The 27,025-nt window shown below is 48.2% G+C and overlaps 2 protein-coding genes across 17 annotated transcripts in view; one reads left to right on the forward strand and one right to left on the reverse strand.

Annotated features, from left to right (window-relative positions):
• Positions 1–4,165: 4,165 nt before the first annotated feature.
• Positions 4,166–8,971, reverse strand: LOC113912436 (atherin-like). Of its 9 annotated transcripts, none has more exons than XR_004819576.1 (5): positions 8,834–8,949; positions 7,939–8,006; positions 7,547–7,637; positions 4,803–6,694; positions 4,166–4,675 (listed from the first exon to the last, which is right to left on the reverse strand). XR_004819576.1 is itself a non-coding variant. In XM_035723888.1 (3 exons), exons 2-3 carry the CDS (start codon positions 5,156–5,158, stop codon positions 4,570–4,572), a joined length of 462 nt encoding a protein of 153 aa, XP_035579781.1. In that variant the 5' UTR covers positions 5,159–6,690; positions 7,547–7,923; the 3' UTR covers positions 4,166–4,569. The 9 variants fall into 9 exon arrangements, 2 of the variants coding, with proteins under 2 accessions (XP_035579781.1, XP_035579780.1); XR_004819573.1 differs by lacking the exon at positions 8,834–8,949 and having other exon boundaries at positions 4,803–5,835; positions 6,478–6,694; positions 7,939–8,080; XR_004819575.1 differs by lacking the exon at positions 7,939–8,006 and having other exon boundaries at positions 8,834–8,971.
• Positions 8,523–27,025, forward strand: part of GATA6 (GATA binding protein 6) — a 30,982-nt gene continuing 12,479 nt past the window's right edge. For 2 of the 8 annotated variants that reach the window (XM_027575464.2, XM_027575470.2), the window contains exons 1-6: positions 8,849–9,107; positions 10,499–11,664; positions 16,042–16,208; positions 19,866–19,991; positions 20,853–20,940; positions 21,036–21,139. In XM_027575464.2, coding sequence (XP_027431265.1) covers positions 10,536–11,664; positions 16,042–16,208; positions 19,866–19,991; positions 20,853–20,940; positions 21,036–21,139 — 1,614 coding nt within the window. In that variant the 5' untranslated portion in view covers positions 8,849–9,107; positions 10,499–10,535. The other 6 variants (XM_027575466.1, XM_035723886.1, XM_027575465.2 and 3 more) reach the window with 6 other exon arrangements.

Genomic DNA, 27,025 nt, shown 5'->3' on the forward strand with positions numbered 1-27,025 from the left:
ATTTTCCCTTTAGATATTACAACAGTTTAGCTTTCTTTAGAAAATGAATTTTTAAAAGGGCGTCTGGGTGGCTCAGTCGTTAAGCGTCTGCCTTCGGCTCAGGTCATGATCCCAGGGTCCTGGGATCGAGCCCCGCATCGGGCTCCCTGCTCCGCGGGAAGCCTGCTTCTCCCTCTCCCACTGCCCCTGCTTGTGTTCCCTCTCTCGCTGTGTCTCTCTCTGTCAAATAAATAAAAAAAAAAATCTCTAGGAAAAAAAATAAAAGGGAAAAAAATGACACCTCTTTCAGTTCATGGATTTGGAACAATGATTTTTCTTAAAGACCTACTTAAACCGTTACTGCCTAAAATTCTGAGAGTTCAAGAAAAATGAAAATATTAAGTCATGTAAAAATAATTTAGTAAATGTGAAGTCCCTATATAGTTAACCATATTGTAAATAAGAATATTCATCATCAGTGGTTGCTTTTCATCAACGTCCTGTGACTTAGGTTGACCTATTATATATTTATAGACAAAGAATAGGTTATTTATTTATTTATTTATTTTCTTAAGATTTTGTTTATTTGACAGAGAGAGACACAGCGAGAGAGGGAACACAAGCAGGGGGGAGTGGGAGAGGGAGAAGCAGGCTTCCCGCGGAGCAGGGAGCCCGATGCAGGGCTCGATCCCAGGACCCTGGGATCATGACCTGAGCTGAAGGCAGATGCTTAACGACTGAGCCACCCACGTGCCCCAAGAACAGGTTATTTAGATAGCATCTTCCATCCGAAGACGTTTCAGTGGTTTGCAGACTTGAGCTTGAGTTAACTGTTCAGTCTTTGGAGATGAATCATTCCTTTTGTTTAGCCCATTGGTATAGTATTTAGATTAACTTGTGGGTTTGTATTTAACCTGACAGAATCCAAACAGCCAGATCAGACATGTGCTGGCAGTCTTTCCTGGGGTCCGGACAGAGTTACAGGCAGGGAGGATGGCCCAAGTCATTAGTTTGTGATTAATGTTTGTAGAAAGTAATATTTCTACCATTTTATGGATGGAGCAACTGAGGCACTAAGAGGTTAAGTGGCTTGCCCTCGTTCACACAGCTATTTAGAGATCCGGGCAAATCAGGCACTAATGCAAGTCAATCATGATTTTGCACTCAACTCTTCACCAATTTTAAATTTTGCAAGTTAAAGTTCCTGTACCTGCCCATGGGCAGGTTACAAACCGGAAGTTGAAACTAAACTAAACTGAGAGGATGTTGCCAATCCTTTTCTAGGGGAAGGAAGAGACGGAGGGTTGCTTTGGCTAACAGAGCTGGCATGGGCACTATCGTCCCCCCCATGGACCCAGCCCTCTTGGATGGGCTGGCTCTCTGCTGATCCCCCAAGGCATCTGTCCATGAGGATTCAATCAGGCTCAGGGCTGCTGGCCGGGGTGGGGAGCAGGGGGTGCTGTAAATCTGGGAAAGCTGCAAGTATTCAGGGTCTTGAACTTTATCAGGTTTGAATGTGTGATTGTGAAAGTAAAGAGCAGAGAAATGACAGCACTCAGTAAATCAAATGCAGAGAAGATCAGGACTGTCAGAGACAAGAGAAAAACAGGCTCTGGGCACAAGCCCTGCTCAAAACCTGCAGGCAGGAGACAACTTTTATGTTCCCTCCAGACTGTGCCTTCTGAAAAACAAATCTCTTTCCCTGTCATTTTATCTAGAGAACAGTATTCTTTGTTTTGTCCCATGGATTTCTTTCTTTATGTTTTCATTATTGAAGTTGAGATCTTGTTTTAGAAGACGGGGTGCTACATGGAAAAAACAAACAAAACCCCAAAACCAACAACCCAGAAAGAAAATCAGTTGAAAAATGGCTGGAGCAGCCTACATTTTATTCTATCAGTAACGTGTTCCGTAGCTTCTAAGTGATCTTTGTTTTTCTATTCCTTCACAAAATGGGGCTAAAGTAGAGTAAGTCTCCTGCATGTACAGTGATACCAAACTGAAAGGTACAAAGCACGGGAGGAGTATAGTCAGATGACCAGGTCCATTTAATTAGCTCCCACGCACCCTTTTATCTAATGCCAGCCCACAGGTTGCCCTCCTTCATGGTCCCATCTATTAACTCACTCCTATCTGTTGCCAGGAAGAAGTTCGCAGGGAGGGCTGCGGCTAGGACGGGGACACTTTTCTCAGGGGATGAGCCTCAAGATTACTCTCTTTGTCCTGTAGAAGACATTGGAGTCTGCGGCTGGCATTTGCAAGGGGGAATGACAGGGAATGTTTCTTCAAAGGAACCAAAAGCAAGTAAAGGAACTATGTTTGTCTCACCCCACCCCTTCCTATTATAATGCAATAAATAAAATCCTCACTGCTGGAATGCAGAGAAAGCCTGAGACCTTTAATGAATGGCAGGACTTAAAAGTTGAATGGGTGCTCAAAGAAGTTCTTTCCTGTAAATTAATTAGCTCCAGGGAACAGTTAGATCACACAAGAATTGAAATCTGGCGTAGTACCTGTGAGTCTATTGCAATAGAGATACTGGTAATCTTTTAACCCCCTTAACAATCCTGTAAGGCAGGTACTTTTATCATCCCCTTGTTATAGATGAGAAAACTGAGGCACAGAGCGATTAGGCAATTTGTCGCACAGAAAATGGTGGAGTCAGGATTCAAACCCAGGCAATTCCCTCAGTCTGTGAGCCAGAGTGACTCCCTTCTTTACAAACTCAGTGTGAAGCCTAGGGGACAATATGAGCCTGGGTACTTTTCCAGAGAAAGGATCAAGCATCTCCCTCCATCTTTGAAGCTGTCTGTGGTACTTTGCCTAACCGGCTCTACAGAAGTGCCAAACTTCTAGACTGTAAACACTTCAAAACTAGCTGCTAACCCTTATTTGTGCAGTTCTTTGTGCAGTATATACGCAGTGCTGTTGGGTAAGTGCAGGAAACCGGAGGGCTGCTATGGGTAGACAACTCTTGGTCCTGATTCTCTGCATATTTGCAACATAACTGAGTGCAGAGGTCATAGTTCTGGCTGGCAAAGGCAGTAATTTTTTATTTTGGGGGCACTTCCCCCCCTTTAATTGACTTAAGAAGGAGCATTACTTACTTAGCAAATCTCCAAAAGCTTATCACCTCCTTTTCTGCTTCCCCTTAGCAACACCCACCCCTCCACCCCCCGCCCCCAAGAAAAGAAAAACAGAAAGGTCTCTGAGCTGAGACAGCTCTGGGGCAGTGGCATCTGGACTCTGACCCTAGAATTGGCATTGTCTGCACATCTAGTGATACCGGCAAACTCCAGGGAAAGCCCGGATCCTGTCTGTCTAGTGTGTTGGAAATTTCTGTATCTCTTTTCCCTTTTGGGGCACAGAAATTTTCCTTCTGATGCTCTGAGTTTTTCTATCCCGGGAGGTTGGGGGGTGGGTAGGATTAGATAAGGTGGGTGGTTTTGGAGTTCACCTTATTTGGAGTGGAGCAATGAGAAAAGAGGCAGATTTCACTTCCGGGGCCCAGCCAGAGGTGACAGAAACTGACGATGTTGGTTGGCCTCTGGAATTCAGAGTCCTGTCTACAGCTTCACCACAGCGCATTAAGGGGATGGCAAAGATACAGGAAGAATCCCTACTGCAGGGAAGCCAGGCAGTCTCTGACACTCTGAGGTTCTTATCCACCCATACTGCAAAGAGGTAGAAACGGCTTAGGTGTGTGTTGAGAGTATGGGGGAATGCTACCTAAGGGGAGAAGAAACGACTCAGTTCAGAAACCCCCAAAACATAGCACCTGACTCCCAAGACCACGTCCCAGTCCTGGATCAGGAAAGTGGATATTCCCTGTTTCACCTTTAGTGAAAGGGAAAGGATCCCCCAAGGGGCAGGGCCTCGGCCCAGTTGGCAGCCCTCAGCTTTGTGTAGTGATGCCAGTAGTAATTAATAATGATAATAAATACCACACTTTATAACCAAACCCAACCTGGGGATGCCTGAATGACTGAACCTCTGCCTCCCACCTGCACGCTTTTATTCTCGGAGTCCACACCCTCGCCATTAGCCTCAGTCTGATTTAGCTGCCCAGTTCCACCCACCAGGTTCTGACCCGGGTTCAAAAGAAGGTCTGTTCCCGACGACCAGCGATGTGGAGTAACGAGGACCCTCGGCAAGCCCGCAGGGAGTGAGGGTGGGAAGGTAGGGCTGGACTGACTCGAGTTTAATTATTAAGCATCAAAAAATAATATAAAAGGGATAGTAATTCAGGCCCTAATGAGCTCGGTTTAGTTTTTCTGCCAAGTGCAGGGGTTCTGTTTTGGTAGTCCAGCCCCGTCCGGCCTGGAGTTCCACGGCTCCCAGGACCCCGGGGCCTGGCACGCCCAGGCCCCGTCGCCTGAGGACCTCCACATTCCCAGGGCAACGGAGGCAGGTCTCGCCCGGCCGGTGGAGATCTGGCCAGCGAAGCGGAGATCTCAGGGTGTCAGGACTCAACCAGGCCGCGGGGAGGGAGACCGGCGCCGTGTGGAATGCCTTTATCGGGATCAGAGAACCACCAGCTTCTCCTTCGCTTCTTTAAGCGATCACGGATAGACACCTTTCGATCTTTTGTCAGACATCTTGGCCCTTAATAGCTAAATTTATTTGGTTTAAAGCGGCCTTGGGAGAAGCCGGGAGGGAAGATCTTTCGTCGGTCATGGGTGGCCTAGATAACAAGCTTTAAAAGAGAGAGGGAAGAAGAAAGTAAAAAGGTTAATGGATGAGGGGAGGGCTAGAAGGCGCCCAGCGTGGGGCTTTTACAGCGACCCTCCTCCGGCCGCCCCCTTATCGCGGCCCTAACTTACCCGCGGCGTATGAAGTACATTAAGTCACGTAAACAGCGCGCGGGGAGGAATGCCACCGCGGTGACCTCTCGCGCGCCGCCGCAGCAAGCCCACCTCCGCGCCGCGCTGGCGGCCGCCGGCGGCGCGCGGGGGGCGGCCCGGGACTGCGGGGCCGGGGGCGGCGGAGGCCCGCCTGCAGCCGCCGGGCGCCGGTACTTGATGCCGACCGCCCGGGCCCGCCGTTGGCGCAGCGAGTTCCTTACCCGAAGTGACCGGCGGCGGGAAGAGGGGGCGGGGAGCCGGGCCGGGGGGGGGGGGGGGCGGCCCAGTTTTCTAGGCTGCGCAGTTTTCGCTCTTCCGCCGCCACCACCTGACATTTCCAACGAGTATTTTTGGGCTTTCGAGAATTAAAAAAAATAGAACAAAACAACCCGCCCTCCCCCACGTGGGCCCAAACACCGTCCGGGCTCTCTGGACGCGACTGCATTGGGTTGACAGCCGCTGAGTCGGGGGACAGGCCGCCCCGACTCGCCTGTTGGGCCGGGAGGATGGCTGGGGTGGGGGGCACCGGGGTGACCCTTGTCCTTCGGCAGAGCCTTCCCAGGGACAGGAAGAAATCCGGTGTAGGCGAGAAGGCCCTAGAGATCTGGCTTTGTAAAAACTCTCAATTTAAAACTTTAAGTCAGAAATTGTATTCTTTCTGAAACGTCGCTGGAGCAGCCGGGAGCTTTGGGAATTGACAACGTAAGGGGCTTAAGTTTGCAGGGGTAAAGGCGTGTCGTTATGCGGGTCCTCGCCCGGGTCTCGCAGCTCCCCTGGAAGCAGAGCGCGACCGGGTCCCCAAACATCCCTTCGCATTTGGCAACAAAGACTCTTCCCCCCTGCCCAATTGGCTGTTCTATTCTGACTGGATTCGAATCGGGAATAGTAGTGTGGCGCGCCCCAAATAAATCAGCCCTGGGGGCAGGTCGCGCCCCAGAGCCAGCACCTCTTCGAGGATGAGGAGGGCGGCTCGAGGACGGAAGGCTCACTCCGGAGGGGCCACTCCTTTTGTCTAAATAGTCGGGAGAGAAATAATTTCGTTTAAGATTAGCAATCCCCCCCCCCCACAAAGGAGACAGGCAGAAGGAAAAGAAAAAAAAAACACGAAGAAAATAGAACTTTTAAGAGCCTATTTACTGGGGAACTACGGGGGACTTCTCCAGTTCTTGGGTTCCTCCCTGGTTAAGGGTACACTTCTCTCTGCGTCCCCTATTCTCCCCACCTTCCCGGACTAGCTGGGGTGCTCAAAGGAAACTCAGAGCACGGGACCTGGGAACCCCTAGGGGGTAGCTTTGAAAATGTGCCGCTCCCATCTGGGAGTGGAAGTTTTCCCCAGGGCCAAATCCAGTGCATTGGGAAAATGATAAACTGGATGGGTCAGGCTTCCTTGCCTTTCTGTCTGAAGAAACTCTGCGGGTTAAACAGTTTTGTTTTTAAGTTAACTGAAAAGAAAAACATTGTACTATCCATTCTCTCCTTTAGTTGGAAAACCAATCTAAAAAATTGTGACTGTGGAAAGGAGCAAATTACAACCTCCCACTCTTGTTTTAGGCAGTGTTAAAGAGAGATTGGGAATCTGGATGGTAAAATGCCGGGTCCCCTCTTGAGCCCTTAGAAGCCGCATGCTGTGGTCAGTGTCTGCCCCGCTGCTCACCTCATTCCCAGCGGTGCCAGGGCCAGCGCACCGCTCGCAGCTGCTGTGGAGCTGCGGGAAAAGCACGTCCCTGGGGCTTTAGCTATTGTCCAAGGAAATTCACACAGACACCTTCATACTTGCTAATATAAAGAAACACACACAACAGGAACCAGGTTCGGGGCTAGGTCTCCTCAAGGGCTCAAGGCTTGGAGGCCGTTCACAGCGTGGAATCTAACTTAGAGGATTAAAAACAAAAAAACAAAAAACAAAACTCGTCTCCACTGGAAATCACCTCACTGAGATATGAATTAAAAAAAAACTGCTTTTAAGAATAAAACTGAAAAGCATTTCAAAAACAGTTGGACTCAAAAGAAAGGCAAACGTCCACAACGTTTCTGTATCTGCTTACAAACGAGCTTCTGAAAAACTCAAAATTTGGTCGGAACTCACGAAAAACCCAAAAGAGAAAGGCTTTGGAAGCTGTGGTCGGAGTTAAGTGGGAGGCGGACGCCGGGTCATCTCTTTTGCTAGTACCGTTCGATCGAACCTAGGTTAAACTTTAAAGCCCTGAGTCCTGCTCCGGTCGCCAATCTCTCTGTTCCAGAGTTTTCTACCTTCACTCCTGCCCAACTGTGGCCACATTGAAACTGGGGGCCGCCACAGTGATTGGGGGAAGCAAAGAGGAATGTAATAAAAGTGACTAAATTGGATAAGAACGGTTTATGGACCGTCGTAGTAGCAATTTAAAATTCAGAAGCGTTTAGCAGCGATTTACAACGAAGAATGAAAAAAAAAATTCTCGCCAACTTCTTCAATTCAGCGCTCTTCCCCTCACTGCCAGGCCCTGTCCCCTTCTCCCCCTAAGATACACAAGCTCACATTCACAATTATATTGAGAGGAAACATACTTTTAACGATGAGGTCTCACAGTCTCTCAAAAATCATTATTTTACAATGTCCCTAGCTACGCCGGTTCAACTCTGCTTAGGCTCCTCTCCCTTCCCCAACTGGAAAAACACACACATACAAAGGAGCCCAAATACTTTCAGGGAGACTGACCTTTGGAAAATCATTTACTTCGATTTACCTGGGGGGGGGGGATTGTAAAATCCATCCTCACAAAGCAACTCCTCCTGCCCTAGTTAAAATTCTCTCTCCGCGGCCTTCTGGGGTCACGTCTGTCGGAAGAAATCTTTTTGTGAGTGAAAGGGAGCGAGACATAGATCACCGCTACTGCGGCGGACGAACCTGCGGCCGCGCGCCTCGCTGCTGACAGATCCGCGCTGATAACCTCGCGACGTTCATTTCCAGTCCCTTTGCCGGCTCAGGACCGTATCAGTTTGTACACAGTTGTGATAACCATTTGGAGGGAGCGAAGAAGGGGTGTGTGAGGGTGGGGGTGGGGAAGCGGTATTTCCCGCTGGGTCCAGTGAAGGTGCACCCCCTCCCCCCCTTTCCAACGCCTTATCCGAGACTTACCTGAAGTTCTCCAGGATAAGCTCAGAGCAAACGGGACACCAAAACTTGGAAAGCATCTTGGGGCGCAACTGGGGTGAAAAGCCCTTTTCATTACGCGCACCTTCGGGGACTAGCCTTTACATATACCGCGACCCCGAACTGAAAGTTCCCAAAGGTTAGCTGGTGAGTGTCGACGTGAACTTCCCGAAACCTCCTAGGGATTTAGTCTGTTTCTAAAAAGCAGGGCAGAGATAGGGAGCTGGGCACCTGAGTTCCTTCTTTTCCGTATCTTTGGAGCCTCGATGCCCGACAGTCACCAGGACCCGAGCCCGAGGGTCTCGATTAGAGGTTGGGCAAACTTTAAGGTAGTTCACATACAAAGGCAGAGCATAATGCTCTTCTAACGTGGATGAAGGAGCGGGGAAGGCCCGCGGAGCAAAGCACTTTCCCCCTCATTCTGGGGGCACGTTGACCCGAAAGCTGGCGCGTCCCTCCCGCCGCGGTGGCTGCGCAGGGCTGTGCACAGCCAACTACTCTCGTGCCAGACCGGGGGGGGGCCCCCGCGGGGGCCCCCGCCCCCGTGAGTGCGTGTGTAACTGGGGGCGGAGGAAAGTGCTGCGCCGCCGGATGGGTGTGGGTCGCCAGCCAGGTCAAGCGTTCCGCCACCTCCGCCCCTCCCCGGGCGTCCCAGGGCTCGGCGCCCCCTCGATGGACTGGCCCCCTCCCAGGAAGGTACTCGCAGCTCGGCCCACACCCGCAGGCTGCGCGGCGCTCATTGTCTGCTGGGGTGGCGCGCTCCCCTCCCCCCGCCGCCCGCGGTCCCCTCCCCACCCTCTTTTCTCTCCTCCCCTCGCTCCCTCCTCCTCCTCCTCCTCCTCCTCCTCCTCCTCCTCCTCCTCCTCCTCCTCCTCTTCACCTCCAGCGCCCAGCTGCTCGCACAGCGCAGTTCCGACCCACAGCCTGGCACCCTTCGGCGAGCGCTGTTTGTTTAGGGCTCGGTGAATCCAATCAGGAGCGCAGGCTGCAGTTTTCCGGCAGAGCAGTAAGAGGCGCCTCCTCTCTCCTTTTTATTCACCAGCAGCGCCGCGCAGACCCCGGACTCGCGCTCGCCTGCCGGCGCCCACAACCTCTCTCCTCGGTCTAGAGCAGTCTCCGCCGCCGCAGTTCTCCATGCGCAGCGCGCACCCGAGGTTCGGCTGCTTTCTCGCTTGCTCGGGCTCCCCTCTTTCCTTCCCTCAAACCCTCACCCCGTCGCGAGCCCCTCCGCCCCGGGCCATCCGGCCCTCTGCGGGCCCCGTCGGCTCTGAGGGTGTCTCCCTCCTCCTTTCGCGGCTGGCTGTAGCGGCTCCCAGGTTCCCGGGACACCGCGGACCAACTTCTGCTGTTTCTTCCTCTCCCTGAAGCGCTTATCTGCGCGCAACCTTATCTCCGAGTTATCTGGCGCAAAGGGGCGGGAGCCGGCAGTCAGGCAGGCAGAGAGACTTCTTTCTTGCTATCTAGTCCGGGTCTGTGTGTGGGTATTAATTTTAGTATGGTTATCTCCAAGGAGCCGAAGCGATTTGGAAAAGCAGCTCGGAGCAGGCCCGTCCGGCTGCATTTTGCCTCCCTACCCCACTCCCTCCGAGTCTCCCCGTCTTTCTTCTTGCTCTCCCCTTTGGGGTGGCCTCGGCCCCAGGGCGGTCTCACGCCCCCCCCCCACCCCCCGCATTTCCCCCTCCTCCTTTTCTCTGCGATCCGCTCCACCCCGCTACGTCCGATTCCGGAACGGTCCGGCCTTTCCGCGGCTGGGGAAGATCTCGGGGTGGGCGGGGGTGGCCCAGCCGGCGTGAGCGCACGCGCTGGTGGCTGCAGCCACGAGCCTTGTCGAAGGTGTGCGGCGCCACGGGGAGGAGGGTTGGGCGTGAGACTGCGGCCCCGCGGGCACCCAGCAGTGCCCGGGCCCGGAAGGTCAGAGACTGTGGTCTCCGCCTCGGCGCCCCACCTTCCCTGGGCTGAATTGCACTTCTCTGGAACTCGCGTTCCGTCAAGCGCAGTCCGGGAAACTCTGGGAAAGCCAGTGTGGGAGAACGCGGCGGTTTCGTTTTCGGGGACAGGTTGCCTTCCTTAAGCTAATGATTTTCGCGCGGGCAGACCTCACACCGAGGCATTCCGGGCGGGGGGCACCCGTAGGGAGGCGGGAGAAGGCAGCGCCGACAAGCACAGCTGCTTAAAAAAATTCTTTTGTGTGTCATCGGCCGAGGGGGAGCCACTTTGGGGGCGGAAGGAAAACCTTGTTCAGTCTCACCGTCACCCCTGGGACCTGGCGCGCGCAGATGGAGGATGCTGCGGAGGGGTGGGCGGGAAGGCGAGGGAATCCGGGTGGTGCAGGCGAGGGAGGGCGGATATCCCGGTCCTGGGAGGACCTTGCGGCAGCTACCCAGGCTCCGTTCCCGTCTCCTTCCCCCACTCCCGCGCCTGGGGCAGAAATGCGATATTTGAGGAATAGAAAAGGCAGTGGGAGTGAGATTTTGTGCGGCCTGCGCTTTTGTTAACCCTTCTTGATTTTCTCCTCCCGTCCCTGCCTCCCCTCACCCCGCCTCAGGAGCTAGAAGTTAGCTTGGAGAGGCGCCGGACCGTGGATGGCCTTGACTGACGGCGGCTGGTGCCTGCCGAAGCGCTTCGGGGCCGCGGCTGCGGACGCCAGCGACTCCGGAGCCTTTCCAGCGCGGGAGCCCTCCACGCCGCCTTCCCCCATCTCCTCCTCTTCCTCCTCCTGCTGCTCCCGGGGTGGGGAGCGTGGCCCCGGCGGCGCCAGCAACTGCAGGACGCCGCAGCTCGACACGGAGGCGGCGGCGGGACCCCCGGCCCGCTCGCTGCTGCTCAGCCCGTACGCCTCGCATCCCTTTGGGGCTCCCCACGGACCTTCGGCGCCCGGGGTCGCTGGCCCCGGGAGCGCCCTGTCGAGCTGGGAGGACCTACTGCTCTTCACTGACCTCGACCAGGCCGCGACCGCCAGCAAGCTGCTGTGGTCCAGCCGCGGCGCCAAGCTGAGCCCCTTCGCACCCGAGCAGCCCGAGGAGATGTACCAGACCCTCGCCGCCCTCTCCAGCCAGGGGCCGGCCGCTTACGACGGCGCGCCCGGCGGTTTTGTGCATTCTGCAGCCGCCGCCGCAGCCGCCGCCGCCGCGGCCAGCTCCCCGGTTTACGTGCCCACCACTCGCGTGGGCTCCATGCTGCCGGGCCTGCCGTACCTGCAGGGGGCGGGCAGTGGGCCCGCCAACCACGCGGGCGGTGCAGGCGCCCACCCTGGCTGGCCTCAAGCCTCGGCCGACAGCCCCCCGTACGGCAGTGGAGGCGGCGCGGCCGGCGGCGGGGCCGCGGGGCCCGGGAGCGCCGGCTCGGCCTCTGCGCACGTCTCCGCGCGCTTCCCCTACTCGCCCAGCCCGCCCATGGCTAACGGCGCGGCGCGGGACCCCGGGGGCTACGCCGCAGCTGGTGGCGGGGGAGCGGGCGGCGTGAGCGGCGGCGGAGGCAGCAGCCTGGCGGCCATGGGCGCCCGCGAGCACCAGTACAGCTCGCTGTCGGCCGCGCGGCCGCTGAACGGAACGTACCACCATCACCATCACCACCACCCGAACCCCTACTCCCCCTACGTGGGTGCACCGCTGACTCCCGCCTGGCCCGCAGGACCCTTCGAGACCCCAGTGCTGCACAGCCTGCAGAGCCGCGCCGGAGCCCCGCTCCCGGTGCCACGGGGCCCCAGCGCAGGTAAGGGGTGGGCCGCCGCGTGGGAGTGGGGGCCTGGGGCGCTGGGGTGTACGGGGGTGTGGAACAGCTAGTTGACTCCGGCTTCGTTCTTAGGGTTTTTCTGTCGGGGTGCCTAGAAGTCGGCCCGGCCCCAGGGAGGATTTGCAGAACTCTGGCAGGGCCACCCAGAGTCTGGCAGTGTTGATGAGGTGCTTTATTTTGTGGATTCTTTTCAGTTCCTTTCCAGGCTCAGGGCGCGTATAGGTCTCAGTGCCTTGGAGAAGCTCAAGGGACTTGAACAGTGAATGGGGTGGGTAAATTGGAGCAAAAGGTCCTGGGAAGGAACTGATAGGGCCCCGAGACCTGTCACCGACCCTAATTTGCCTAAGTGGAAGAATGAGACTCTGTTGGGGGGGGTAAATTAGGAGAATGCTGGGCACTTGATTCATCCTCTCCTCAAATACAGTCTCACCCAGTTCAACTCTCCAGAGGTGAGGAATTGTGTTTTTCTCAAGGAGAGTATTTAAGAGATCCACGGTGGAAAAGGAGCTAAGGCGGATATTTGGACTGGTCAGCCTCGTGACTATGCCGAGGGAAAGCTGGTGGAGGGGCCCTTTTGCTTGACATCACCTGGGCCGAGGTGTCTGGAGTTGTGCGGCTGCTGGCCCCTGCCAGGCTGGGATCCAGGGGTCCTGGAGGTCCCACAGCATCAGTTCTTCCTCCAGAGTTCAATCCACCAGTTTTTTCAAGTTTTCCATGCCACACATACTTTCCAGTGTTTGGGAGCAATGTGGAGTGAACTGGGAAAACACAATTGTCAAAATACCTGGAAACACCCCATTTTGAAAAACGTTTTCTGCTCAAGCAAAGGCGGTTATGAACTCTTGTGTCTGGGACTTCTTCTTTCGGCTGCTGCAGCATTCTTGGTCCTTCTACGTGCTTTCGTGGGTCTCTTAATTTTGTATTTAACCCGTTTGATAACCTGACAGACTCCTGAGACAAACCCTTTTTGGGGGGGCGGGGGCTGTTTGTTTGGGGGGAGGTGTGAGAGTCAGAGGTGGCAAAGAGACATGGGTCAGCCTAAATTATCCTACCTGGTGTCTTCACATTCCAGGTCCGGGCTCCTCCCAGCCTCAGTGCTCCGTTTTGGGACGAGATCTTTCAGGGGCCCTAACTAGTAGGATGAAGTGATGAATTGCCAGCCTTGTGTTCAAAAGACATACTGGAAATACCAGTGGCCCGAAAGGGAAGGATGTGACTTGAACAGACCTCCTGGTAACACTGGGAGGGGGGACAACAGGCTTTTGGTATCTCTACTTCCTAAGATTCTGGTCTCAGAATTCCCTCTTCTTCCCTCTGTGAAGTTGGCCCTGGAGACCATCTTCAACATCGTGTAGAGTGGGTGTAGAGGACCCTGTTGCGTAATTGAGAACAGAGCACTGTCACCCCGTTGTGTAGCATAGGGACCCATGGCTGGTTCCCTGGCTGGAGCTGAGAGACTGAGAGATGAGGAATCTTCAAAGAATGGGAAGGGTTAGGGTGAGGCTTTTGTCAGTCAGGAATCCAGCAGGGAATCCAAAAGGGCCTGTGAGTAGGGGGCAGCTCCCGTTGGAGCGAGATCCTGCAGCTCCACCTGTTTCAGGACACACCTTAGTGTGGTCTACAGATCCCTCTCCTCCAGTCTTCGGCATTTCACAGGACTGAGAAAGAGTAGTCCCAAAAGACATCAGAGTTCCAATGTTTACGCAACTTGTTTTGTATAAAAAATCTTTTCAGAGGCAGGAGGGTGCCATTGCAGGCGAGTTACAAATTTCATTTTAAACCTAGCTTATTCTTTACCAACTTTTCACCTTCTAGATAGGACATTGCAAAGTTAGGAAAGTCTAATGTAATCCAGAGTATGTTAAAAAAAAAAACAATGGGAAGGGGCTTGGGAACACCCAGCTTTTGCATAGAGTCTTTTAAGAAGGCAGGAAGCTACTGAGAATCCACCAGTCTGGGGGTGGGGGAGGCAAAAGACCTAATTGTGGTTGTCCTCAAGAGGTGTTCTCAGGGTGGAGAAACCTTGACCTCCAACCCCTCTCCTCCCAGCTTCTTAGCTAGATTCCCTCCTTCTCCACTTTGTTTAAAAAAAAAAACAAAACACCATTTTTGAAGGCACTCTTTAATTGATTTGGGCAAACAGCAGGGCTAAAACCTGACCACTGAGCTTTTTCAACGTACACAGTGTGGAGGCCTCCAGGAACCTGCTCCATACACCTCTCCCTGATTCTCTGGTGGTGGGTGGATGGGAGGGAGTCCTGGGGTGAGTCTTCACAGCGCTTGAGTCCCTGAGCCCAGCGCTCTCCTAAGCTCCCGCTAAACTGTGTTCCATTCTTCGGGTCCTGGGACGGCATTTGCTGGCCGTGCCCTTCTCCCCAGAGCTTTTTATTTTCTACAGGGGAACCCAAAGCAGTCATGTTAGGAGGTGATGATGAGTAGGGGGAAACGATGAACAAAGGTTCAGCACAATTAGGTTTCCTAATTGTTAAAGTTTTTCTTACGTTAGTCCGTTGTAGGATTGTAGCTGCTGGGTAAGCAGTAGGGAGAAAATGGGAGCTGGAGATTTGATTTAATTAGACATAAGCAAACTTCCTAAATTTTATTTATCCAAAGTGGACTTAAGTTTTGTCTTTGGGTTTTCAGATGACTAAAGAGATTTACCTGGAGAGTTCACACTGTCTTCTCTAGGGAGTCTTTATTGTTTCCCGCCTGGGGGAAGGAGGCCAGGCATAGGGCTGGGTTCTCCAGGGAATGCCCCACTCCTCTATCGAGAGGGTCTCTGATAGGTAACATTTTAAAGTCAACAACTAAGACAAATACCTTGTTTAACTTCAGTGTCCTTGAAGTCCTGAGCATTTTACTGATTACCGTAGTCAATAGTGGCTTTTAGGGTGGAGAAGAATAAATCTTTGTGATGTGTTGTAAGTTGCGGTATCCCTGTGACAACTTTGAACTCCAGTTATGTTGGATAGTAGTTTCCTTTAAACTTAATTCTTGAGGAGGAAGGAGAGGAAGGAGACCTGTTTTGTAGGGTAAATAGTACTAATGGAACTAGAGTATTCACGCCAAAGACACATTTAAATATCTTTACAACAAGTAGTTTGATGGTAGAAACAAGCTGTAAATTGCTCGGGAATGAGAAAGAATAGAAAGGTTTGTTAGCACACATCTTCAAATAAAGCTTTAAAATGTAATGTTTATTTATACTTTAAAAATTCAGAAATGTTTCTTAAAGCAAGCTAAATTTGGACATTTAAATCCTCTATAAGTAACCCTAAACAGAAGGATATTTTTAATTTACGAAGTCTATTTTAGAAGTACTTAATTAGTACCTATCTCATTTTAGACAGTATTTATTCGTTTATATTTAACAAATTTAAGCGGAAGTAATAAATGTTACAACCATTTACTCGAGATTTGTTTTCTTATTAACAGGTTTAGGCTGTAAACACCAAAAACTAATCAAATAGCAAAGTGACACAAACACAATTTAGGTAGATTGCATAAATTGAAGTTTAGTGTATGAAAATATGAAACAGTTTTATTGCGCACCGAGACGGTTTTAGTAATGTTCTGAATCAATAAAATATCAACTGTTGTAGAAATTTTGCAGATAGAAGCAGTCAGACCCATGTGGAACTCAAAATATTATAGTGTTTGGTCCTTGTAGCATGAAAAGAAAACTTAATATCTCTGTGCTTGTTAATGTTGGTGTTTTTTTTGCCCTGGGGAGACCTGAGTCACTTTCTAGCACTTGCCCAAGAACAGTATTTCTAATTTCCCTTGTCCATTTTTTTAAATTGGAGAAAAGGGTGACTAATTACTTGGGATAAAAGTAATAAGGTAGCCCGACTGTGTCCCAGGATATTTGTGGGTTTGGTGTAGGGGTCAGTGATCAGTGTTGATATTGTATGGTTTGCTCTGCTTGGCAAGTGGCACACTGTAATTATGATGGATTTCAGTTTTGAAACGCTTGGGAACAGCCGGAAAGGAGGGGTCAGGGGACCCAAACCGACTTCCCACAGCTCATCTCAGATCCGAGGTCCTTGGAGACTGAAGGCAGATGATTCGGGCTCGGCCTCCAGCATCATCTCCTGCTACTTCCCTGGGGTTTTACTGGGCGCGCTCGGGGCTGCAGAAGTATTCGACAAACGCTCAGCAGATCGATAGCGACAACGGCCGGCTCCTAGCTTGACTGCTGAGCAGCAGAAAGATCGTGGGGAAGGGCGCGGGCCGGGAGGCGGGCAGCACGTCGCCAGCACTGGGGCCAGGGGTGCCAGGGGTCTTCCGGGGAGCCCGGGGAGGGGCGGGAGCGGCGCCGCCTCACCGGGTCTTTTGTCCCCGCTCTCGCCGCAGACCTGCTGGAGGACCTGCCCGAGAGCCGTGAGTGCGTGAACTGCGGCTCCATCCAGACGCCGCTCTGGCGGCGGGACGGCACCGGCCACTACTTGTGCAACGCCTGCGGCCTCTACAGCAAGATGAACGGCCTCAGCCGACCCCTCATCAAGCCGCAGAAGCGCGTGGTGAGTGCGAGCTCCGCCCTCCCCTGCGGCCGGGCCCCGAGCGGCCCTTCTCCTGTGGCCCGGGCGCTGCCGGCTCGCCCCGGGCCTCCCCGCGGCAACAGGTGCGGCGCGGCCGGGGGCCGCCGGGGTCTGCCCGAGAGCGGGGACCCAGCTGTCCCCTTCACACCCGCGAGCGCCCCAGTGGGAGGTTGTCCCGAAGAAACCAGCATCTAGGGAACGGAGACAGCCTTTCCCCTCCCCACATTTACACCCAGAGCATGTCTATAAATGGGGGAGGAAGAAGGTGTAGGGAGCTATACCATTTTTTTTAAATATACAAAAGTCTATGTTGATAGACGTACTTGTAAATGCACTAGAAAACTGGAAGGACACAAATTAGTAATGACTGTAACCTCCGGCTAAAAAAACTGAGTATACCAACCCAGATCAAATGGAGGGAGATCTTTTTCACTTAACTATGTACTGTTCGCTCTGGTTTGGATTTTATTCTTGAAAAACCTTGCTCGTTTATACTCCCCCCACCCCTTCCCCATAGAATATGACAATCACAAACCCATACTCCCTTTCTCTCTACAGCCTCATTCAGGGTTCCTTTGATTCTGTTCCTTATACCTTTGGGTCCCTTCTACCTCTTCTCCTGGGAGTGAGACAGATTTTAGCCCCAAATTCCATCCGTCTTTTGGATTGTCTTTGAGTTTGATGAAAATTTACTCTAACCTTTGTTATTTTGAAATCTAGCTGTTCAGAATACTACATAGAACTTGAGCGGGGGGGGGGGGGGGGAAGCAGTCTTAACGTGCTTCTCAAGTTGGGATCCAAACGCTTTTACTGTGTTTTAAATTATGGGAATTTCTTCAGGGATAAATCTTAAGAGTTAGGTATGGTTTTAGGAGGGGGCAATTTACTGCTGTAGTGATTAGAGAAAATAAATGAAAATGTTCACAGGTCCCACTGTAGGGTTAACATTGTTTAACCAAGCACTCATACTCTTAATACCTTTTAAAGTAAAATATTTTACAGTGAGATGCCAGACATCTTAAGTATCCAAGTAATTTATTTAATTGTTATACTCTAATTAGCAAGAACAAATGCTACACATGTTGTTTGTGTTAAAATAGATTAGAGTGATATTGCATCACAATGGAAGTCTGACACCTTAAAGAGAAGCAATTAGCTTTATGGTTGTTTTGTTTTTAATGCATTTAAAATAAAGTGGCTGAGGCTAATTTAATGTATGTGCCTTAAACTTGTTACAACCTCCAGCAAACTTGTTACAACCTCCAGCTTAAAATTGTCTTCAAAGGGCATCCCCCTTCACTTGAGTATCTGATTCCCTATGGTTTTCATTTCTTATGTATCATATTAAGAAAAGAAAAAGTAGTGGCCAGAAAATATTCCGAGAAGTTTTGTTCTCATGTCTGAACAGTGAAACTGTTTTTTTTTTTTTTTTTTTTTTGGAAAGGTACATTGAGCTGAGTTCTAGCTGAGTTCAGCAAGGTAACCTTTTCTTGAGATTGAGGGAAAAACTGGTAGAAGAGTAGCTGATTAGGTTCTAGTTGCATTCTGAATTTGATCTAGAAACATCCATATTTAGATGGTGCCATTTGTTTTGTGCACTTACCAGAAAAGTTCCAGAAAAGTTTTAACATCTCTTAATCTGTTGGTTTTCCTTCTGTGTGGCAGGTGTCTTGGCGGTGACCCACCAAGGTCAGCCATTGTGCTTTGTAAATGGGTTATAAATGATACCAATTGAAGGGCGTGTTCATCAATTAGTTCTTGTGGGCTTCTTATTTATGGTTTTGATGGATCTAGCTTAGTTCTCAGAATGTTGAACCCAAGTTTGTTTAGCCAGCAGTCCAGAACCAATCACTGTGAATTTGAACTTGTAATACATTGCAAAATAAGAGATTTATGGTGTAACTTGAATTCCTTGTCAGTGATGAATATAACTGAGATCACTTGTTACAAGGAACTTTTATAACCCATTCACCTTCATTTCTCATGTTTATGGAGACTGGCTTCACTTATGATTTGCAGTTGACAGTCATAAAGTTCTTTGTTATAATGGCAAATTCTGATAACAAGGTTACTTCACATTGGCTTCAAATTCCACTGGAAACTGTCATAAATGACCTGTTTATAAAATGAAACTTCTTGTCCCCTAGTTAACTGATTTCACATTTATGAAGAGAAAGGGGTGCTCTCCTAGGAAAATTATTTTTTCCATAAAAGGAAAAAGAAACAAACAAATCCCGATGTGTAAGGTTTTACATGTTTTTATCATTTTAACAAAAACAATCCCGCAAATGGTTTGCCTGTGAGCCAAGCATGTTCATTTCAGCCAAGTGAAATCGATTTTTTCTTAGCATTGACTTGAAAAACCTCCAGTGTCTCTTTGTTTTTATGATTTGTCTGTAAAGAATAGTACAGTAATAGAATAGGATGTGAATTGTAAACGCAAAATTCAATTTTATATTTTAAATGTCAGCAAAGGGTTTGATAAATCTGTCCTTTAACCTGTGAATATTCAGTACACCCTCAATTCCCATTTTTGTTTTACATTCTTTAAAACTATTCTTTTCTGAAATTAATTGGTGTAACTAACTTCCTAAATTCTTTCAATATTCAGTACACCCTCAGTTCCTGTTTTTGTTTTACATTCTTTAAAACTATTCTGAAAATAATCGGTGTAACTAACTTCCCAAATTCTGTCAAAATCTTCCAATTTATTTTGGTCCTTGGATTTTCCCTCACAGCTTTTTTACTGAAGTCATGGTGCTGTTTTTTAGTTGCCTATCTAGGTAATTTAAAAACAAATTTAGATTTTGGCATTTGGGGGAGGAACTTAACAGTACTAGCTTCAACTCTGCTTTATAATGCACACATAATAATTCAGATGAGATAAATTTCTTCTGAGGATGTGATGGGCATAAAAGAACATGGAAATCAGAATGACAGTGCCTTTTCTGATAATATCATTTAATCCTTTGTATGAACAAAAGTTGGGTACTGTACTAACAGGGTAAAGAAAATATATCCTTATCACTGATATGTCTGTAAGACAACGCCAGCATTAAAACAGTGCCATAAAATTTGCTTATCCTTTGTAAAATGAATAATACAAAAACTCAGGCGGCAGGGAACCATGATATTGAGATGTATCAGAATACATTTTTCTTTATAAAAATTTTGTATATGTTACAAGATCTGTTTCTATCTATCATCTATCTGTCATCTATCTACTTATCTGCTTTTCTACAGTTTTTGGATTATTCCTCTGCACACCTGATTATCTCTGGCTTCCAGGGTGGGGGGGTTGTGATTGAGTTTCTTGACTCTTATATTTCCTCTCACAACAGTGAGCACAGTTATTGGCCAACGTTGTGACTCATTCCCGATTATTCTATAATCTGCATGAATATGCTGGAGCAACCCAAACATACATGTGGGATGGAGCACCCTATGTGAAACTTCAGTGTCTTGGTTCAGGAAGGTCAATCTATAATTATAGTTTACATTTTTTTCTCAGGGGACCTTTTATTTTTTTATAATAAAAGGTCCATGCTTGTTGACGGCAGGGAAAGGATACATTGATTGATGTATGTAGCAGATAGTCACTTACATCTGTATACTTACTTTTCTTGTGCTACTTTTTAGCCTTCCTCCCGGCGGCTTGGATTGTCCTGTGCCAACTGTCACACCACAACCACCACTTTGTGGCGCAGAAATGCCGAGGGTGAACCTGTGTGCAATGCTTGTGGACTCTACATGAAACTCCATGGGGTGCGCCACCTGTTTTGCTCATGTGTATACGTGTTTAGTCTCTCATTTGTACCTGGTATCTGTTAAAAAAAAATCAGCCAGGGAGAGGGGATGAAAGTGAAGAATCTGATGTTTTCTATGCACGTTATTGAATTGAGGATGTTGTTATAATGTAAACGATTACCTTACATACCGGTAAGAAACAAAAAATGCTGCCAGTTAAACTGTCACGCACATCCGTGGTAAGAATTTTAGAAATACTAAATTTCAGTAATTTTAGAAATACTAAAAGGTGAAAAATGTGCATTTTAGAATCTAATGTATAGTAACCTAGTAACCTTTTTTTTTAAACTGTATACTCAAAGGAAAAAAAAGCATGGAACCAACTAGAAATGCACACAACTAGTTTATATCTTAAACTTTAAATTTTTTTAGTGCAATCAAGTCCATTTATGCAAAGGAGCAATAATATATTTGGTAGTTATATTTAGCAACATTCTGTCCTTCATTTGAAGGATAGCATGAAATGTTAGAAGCACATCAATCTTAAAAAGGAAATTAACCTTGTATGTGTAGGAGGAAGAGAATACACAATCTCTTTGAAATAAAAATATGTACCCCGTGGTTTTACTCTATAACTGAAGTTGTTTATTTTTCCCTGGCAAGTCATCTCATTATCTCTGAAGGAATTTGCATTTGATGGGGGAAAGTGTAGTCTTTGTATAGGTTGGGATCTATTGAGCATGTATAAAAATTGGACTGAAATTTATGCCAACTTGAGGGCTTTCAGTACTTGATGTTGAGTTCTTCGGTTGAAGTTGGGTTTCTCTTCAATACAATATTTATTTATTAAACTTAAGGCCTATATGAAAATTTTTCTAGGTGCCTCGACCGCTTGCTATGAAAAAAGAGGGAATTCAAACCAGGAAAAGAAAACCTAAGAACATTAATAAGTCAAAGGCTTGCTCTGGTAAATACAATAGAATGCTATTTAATTGTAAAGTATTGGCCAACTGTAAGAGTAGAGTATGTGTATATTTATGAGGTTAATTTTGACTGTTGCAGGTAGTAGCAATAATTCTGTTCCTATGACTCCAACTTCCACCTCTTCTAACTCAGATGATTGCAGCAAAAATACTTCCCCTACAACACAACCAACAGCCTCAGGGGTAAGTGTTAAAGCAGCATAGACTCTTTTCTAAGCTAGTAGGTTGCTCTTTAGTATATTATCTCAAATTTTATCTTATCTGGTAGTACAATAATCTAAACCAACAGTTAGTTTAGTTAGCTGATACCTAAGAATAGTTTTCAGAGGAGATTACATTTGAATGTCAACAAAATGACAAACTTAAGTACTTTACAAACTCTTAATTAAGATCTATATCATTTTTTTATGGTTAAATTAACCCAAGTAAAAGCAAGGTTTGGTTTGAAGTGCTTGAAGTTGTTTTATTTCCCGGTTTCTGTCTGAGCTGCTATATATATGTATTTCTGATGTAGATCAGGAGAACTATGAACTCAGAGGTTTTATACATCTCTGTGACCGTGGCCTTTAAATTGCTTTTGCTTATCATAGCAACCCCATCTTTTTTCCCTTCTCTTCTCCTCTTCCTTCCTTTTTAAAAAATCATTTAAAAAAGCAAAGCTCATCATAATGTGTTCTGTGCTGCTGTATTCACTGATCTTCCTTTACCTGCTGGCCTCTTGCTGGGGGCCTTGCCTTCTAATGCATCTTCATGGTACCGCGGCTTATTTCAGCCTTGCCACAAGCCTGGGAGCAGTTCGGTTTGTGAGGTTTGTGAGTAATTCATGCCCCTAAGGATAGGGATGCCAGGGCTTTGTGAGGATCCCAGTTAGTTTCTGTTAAAAGTGTGATTCCTACCTTAAATTTGTTCTCCAAATTTACCTGGAATGCTCTTGAAGAACAACTGGGCCTTACCCTAGATCCCCATGGGATCTGGGGTGAGATCTGGGCCACAGGACTTCACAGCAGGCCCTGGTGATTTTTTTTTTTTTAGGATTATGCGGAGACTAGTTTAAGACAAAACACCGGCATTAAAACCCCCATGTACTTAGTAGTTGTTTTTTTACATTTATCTCTGCTCTGTTTGGGGTACTTTGAAATGCTACAGATTCCTAGGCCCCACCCTGGATTTTCTGAGTCAGAGTCTCTGGGGGTGGGGCTTGGAGAGTTGTGTTTTTGAACTAGCGACCCAGGTGAAATTGAAGCTTGTTGCCCTTGAGGTGTCTTCAAACCAGGGTTTGGGAACCACAGAGCTAGTTTCTTCATCGTATTTCAAATGGCTTAAACTAAGCAAAAATGAAACATTAAAAAAATTAAATGATATTTCTGTTGGTCCTCCATCCCAAATTCTTTTGGACTTTTTCTTTTGCTTTAACGACACAAGTATGTTCAGAGTTTCACAAGGCAAAAAGCCTTTCCGTTGTTTTGTTTGTTGGCAGATGTTAAAGAACATTTCTAACCTTTATAAAGGTGGACTCTGGTGTAAGGTGTTGTTTTTGGTTTTTGGTTTTTGGTTTTTTTTTTTTTTTTTTTGGTACAGAAGGCTTGGTGTAATTTTAAGGGACTCAGGTGGTAAATAGAACAGTTACTTGTGTGGAAATGGAAAGATAAAGGTTATTTAAAATATTCTTTATTATGCCCTAAGTCCTCAGCAGCACTTGGGTAGCAGCTAAGTGAGGCAGAACAAGGTCCTGATATTTGAAAGCACTGGGGAAGCAGCCAGGTTTTTGACTTGGGTGTCAGTCTTTTCTAGCTGAAATGGAAATTGCTGCCAGCTTCAGGTCACTTTTGTTTGTTAAGGCTAGCTGAAGCCTGGAAAAAGCCAAATTTGAAAGATAAATGGCACAGAAATACAGGTATTTCCCCAACAATGGACTTTGGGGGACGCCGCGTTCGTTTTGCTTTCATGGTTTTGTGATGTAAAATTTCAAAATGGGGCCATTTGCGAGTCTGATTGGTCCTCCTCCGAGGGAGGAACAGTGGAAGGTCAGTGACGGGGTCTGGGTCTGACCCTGGCCTGCCAGGAAGAGGGACCTCAGGAGTTGTGCCGGCCGGCCTCTGGCTGCTTCGCTGGGCATCTCTCACCTGAGACCCAGCACGCCGGAGACCGCTCGCCGGCCCTTGCCCTTTGGTGGAACGCGCCGTTCCCTGCTAGGGGCCAGGCTGCACAGCAGCAAGGATTTGGGAGGTTGGTGGAGTTTGAGAGCAGCTCCATGCGAGGTCTTGTGCTGTAAGTCCCCAGCACTCCGTAGCCCAGGCAGCCTCCACGGGAGCGGGTGTGTGAGCTGCTGACCAGACGGTGGTGGGTGGGTGTGTGTGCGTGTGCGTGTGCGTGAGCTTGCAGAGCCCAAGCGGCCTCAAAGGCTTCCCAACACCTTCCCAGCGCAGGGGGCACAGATTGCCTGCTCTCCTCCTCTCCTTACAGGGACCCACTCCCCCAGGGTTTTCTCACCGGGTTAGTCCATCACAGATGTCTCCAGCAGCCCCGACTTGACGTGCTGTTGTGGGGGACCAGGCGCCCATGACAGAAGCCAGTCTGCTGGCTGCCTTTGGAAACTGTCCCCCTCCAGGAATACTTGTTGTCGACCCAAGCGGTGTCCCCAGGTGACTACCGAGGAGTACCAGCATGTGCGCCCCATGGTCCGAGTACCTTCAGAGCCTTCTGTGGGTGGGTTGAGACTTGGCGTGTGCGGCCGGTGGCCGAGGGGCTGTGAGGGGGCCCTTGCTGGGGGAGCCGTCTGTGAGCCACTGGTGGAAGCATTTGTGAAAGGTGGCTGTGCTGACAAGATGTGTCATTTTCCCATTTTGGTCACAGTTTCTATGATGTTGGAAGGCAGCAGGTGTGTGACTGCGTGACTGTAGGATTTGGGGAAGTGCTGTAGGTGAGGAAAATGTTCCATCCGCATTGCAAGGTTGTGCCTGGTAAGCAGCACACAGCAAGTACCCTGGCTGGCTCAGCGTTTAAGCCTCCTTTGATGATGGGTCCGTCCCATTGATCTCCAGTAGGCGCCTGTGGCTGACGTGGTGGAAATTAGTAGTTCAGCGTGATTTCACCTGCAGGGTGTCATCCGAGCTACAAAACAGGGTAATCTCACGCATACTCCGAGTGGCAGACAGGAACTGGGGGCCACGTGATGCAAGTGGAACATAGCTGCTTTGCCATCTTAATGACGATTGTAACAGCAAGGAAGTCAGATTTTTGGAGTGGTCCACAGCAAACCTGCTGTCTTTTAAGTCCCCCCTGAGAAAGCCGTGTAGGAGATGATCAACAGGCATTCCCAGCCTGCTCCTTTAAAATCCTGATGTTCCTGCACTGTCCTGCATGTGGGGGCAACTGGTTCCTGAGCTAGCCTGGCAGGAGCTGAGTATTCTGGAGGGAGGGTAGTTGTCTGCTGCTGTGAGCAAAGGCTTGACAAGTGTCTCGGGGCCACGGAAACCATTTTTTGTGGTGCTCTGAGGCCTCATATCTTCCCTTGTCATAAAGCTACAGTGTCTTAGCTTTCTGTACTTGTTGCTAATTTTTGTTTAACTTAGACCTCTTGGAAAAAGAAGACATTCTTTCTGATGGTCATCAGGTTGTTGACTTGGCTACCTTATGACTCAGTTTCTCGTTGTTGTAGGTTTTCTATGTGGTGTGTGTGTGTCAGAGATGGAGGGCAGTGTTCCGGAAGGTTGACTGCCATGTAGCCTCATAGTGAAATAGCCCCTGTCTTGTTCCTTTCAAATTCTTGTGTTTAAGGAATGTGTTAAACTTAAATTTTGATAGACAGTTGATTAATTTTTGTGCCTTTTGAACTTAAAAGATTTTCCTAGAAAAGTCTTCTATGCTAAAATGTTCTTACATATACAGGTTTACTGAAAAATACGTATTTGGTTGACTTAAAATAGATAACATTTTCTTTCATATTTATATTCTCTGGTGGATTGTAAGAATACTTAAATCTTTCATTGAATTCCATGTATTGACTAAATTACATTTTACTGGTTTGTTTTTGTCATTTAGGAGGGAAATACGGGAACGTGTTCTATTTTAGCAATTCCCAAATAAGATTTATTATTTATTTATTTGCCAAATAAGATTTAATAAATCTATAAATATTCTTATCCCTCCTATGATTTGTAACTAAAGATTAGTAAAACTGGAGAATGCTTTACATATATGTAAAATATGTGTGTAATAGATGTATAGTGTATAATATGTATATATCATATATAAGCTTATATATGTTTCATAGCTCAGTTCCCAAATTTTATAAATAAAAGGTATTTCCTTTGTGACAGGAAGGATTAATTTGGGGATGAAATTAGCAGTAAGACTTAACGTCTGAGAATAAGAAATCACTGAACATATTTGCCTGCCTAATAACTCTTCTTAAAAATAAAAAGCTACTTAAGTTTGTATTAAAACTGCAACTATAATGTTGAAGTCATCATTAAACATATAATGTTAGAATAAATGGAGAACCTTGCTTTATGGTCATGGTTCGATTTAAAAAGTACTGTGCTCCGGGAGGCCCTATTTACAATTGAGTAAAACAAGGCACCTGACCTCAAATTGTTGATAATGTGGTGGTAGGGGTGGGGAGCACATGTAGTCGAAGCTCACGGCTGGTCAGATGTGGAAGTGCCTTAAATGAGGGACACCTTGGGGTAGGAGTCGAAAGGAGGGAGCAGTTAATTCGGACCTCAGAGTTGGAAATGGCTTCACAGAGTGCATCTGACCTAGTGGAGGAGGATTTTTGCAGGGCAAAGGAAACACTGGGCTGGAGCTCTCCAGAAAGAAGAGCATGGGCATCTGTGGTACTTCGAGGACATAGTTGTTAGTGTCCAGTGTTGCTGGAGCATAGGGTGTGGAGCCAAAGGCAGGAGGTGAGCCGGGTGAAGTAAGTGGAAGGTACACCTTTGAAACTGGCTCACATCAATATAAAGTCAGCCTTAAGTGGGGCCCGAAGTACCTTCATTTCTAAATAATGGGCCTTCTCTAATCCCCATCTGTGGTGACAAATGTCTTTCTTTTCTGTGCTAAAGTCCCACAAAGCATTCTCCACAGAGTATTTTGATAACTGATGTAAACAAATGGTAGCATGCTCCTGCTTGTACATTTTAACCATCAGGATTTCCCCTCATAATTAGTAAGGAAAGGACTCCCCCTCGGAGCTGGTGGCATGCACTGGCCTCATGGCGTATGATGTAGGCCTGGGCTTTTGTTCCTCTGTCCCCAGGGCTTCTGAGGGCAAGATGGTTTGGGGTGGTGCCTGGTGAACCTTCTTCTGAATGGAGACATACTAGGCATGGTGTGTTGGTAGTAGGAAATATTTCCGCACCTTTGAGGTTCGTTGCTGGTAATAGACAACTTCCACAAAGAGAGGCAGACGTCCTCAGACTGAAACAAGGACCTCATCTCGGATTTGACGCTGGCTGGTTCTGCGCCTTTGGGTGGGGGTGGGGGGCTTACCTGCTGATTGGTCATTTTCTTGATCCTAATTAGGTGTCTTCATTCCTCCCTCATTTATTCCTCTGGGATGCTATGTGCCTGGATAGACCTGTTTCCCGACTGTGGTCCCTCCTTGGTAATAACTTTATCCAATGACCGTGTCAGAAGAAATACTTCTCTGAGCTGTGTGGTGCTAAATCTTGGGCTATAAGTGGTTTGAAAGAGTTAATGTGCACCCCTAGTGCTTGTAGGGTCTCTGGGTGTCCTCAGAAGGCCTTCTGAAGAAAGGCTAGGTACTTGTAGGTTAATATCTAGTTTTTTTAATAGATTTTATGTGTTAATATTTGCATCCTGTGCTGAACATTGGAAAACACCGCTTTATAGTCACATGGCTTACTTCTGTATTAGCAAATTTATACTCCACTGTCTTTCTCCAAGTGATTGGATCACACTGGATTTACTAGGGCATTATGGTTGGTGACAAATAATAATTCCTGTTATTAATGATTCCCACAGTTAAGTAGCTGAAAGGTAGATTCATGAAGGACTCACATATACAGTATGAGTTGTTTTCACTCTGCAGAGCAGTTCTGACTC

This window comes from Zalophus californianus, chromosome 14 (assembly GCF_009762305.2).
Source record: "Zalophus californianus isolate mZalCal1 chromosome 14, mZalCal1.pri.v2, whole genome shotgun sequence".
Lineage (NCBI taxonomy): Eukaryota > Metazoa > Chordata > Mammalia > Carnivora > Otariidae > Zalophus > Zalophus californianus.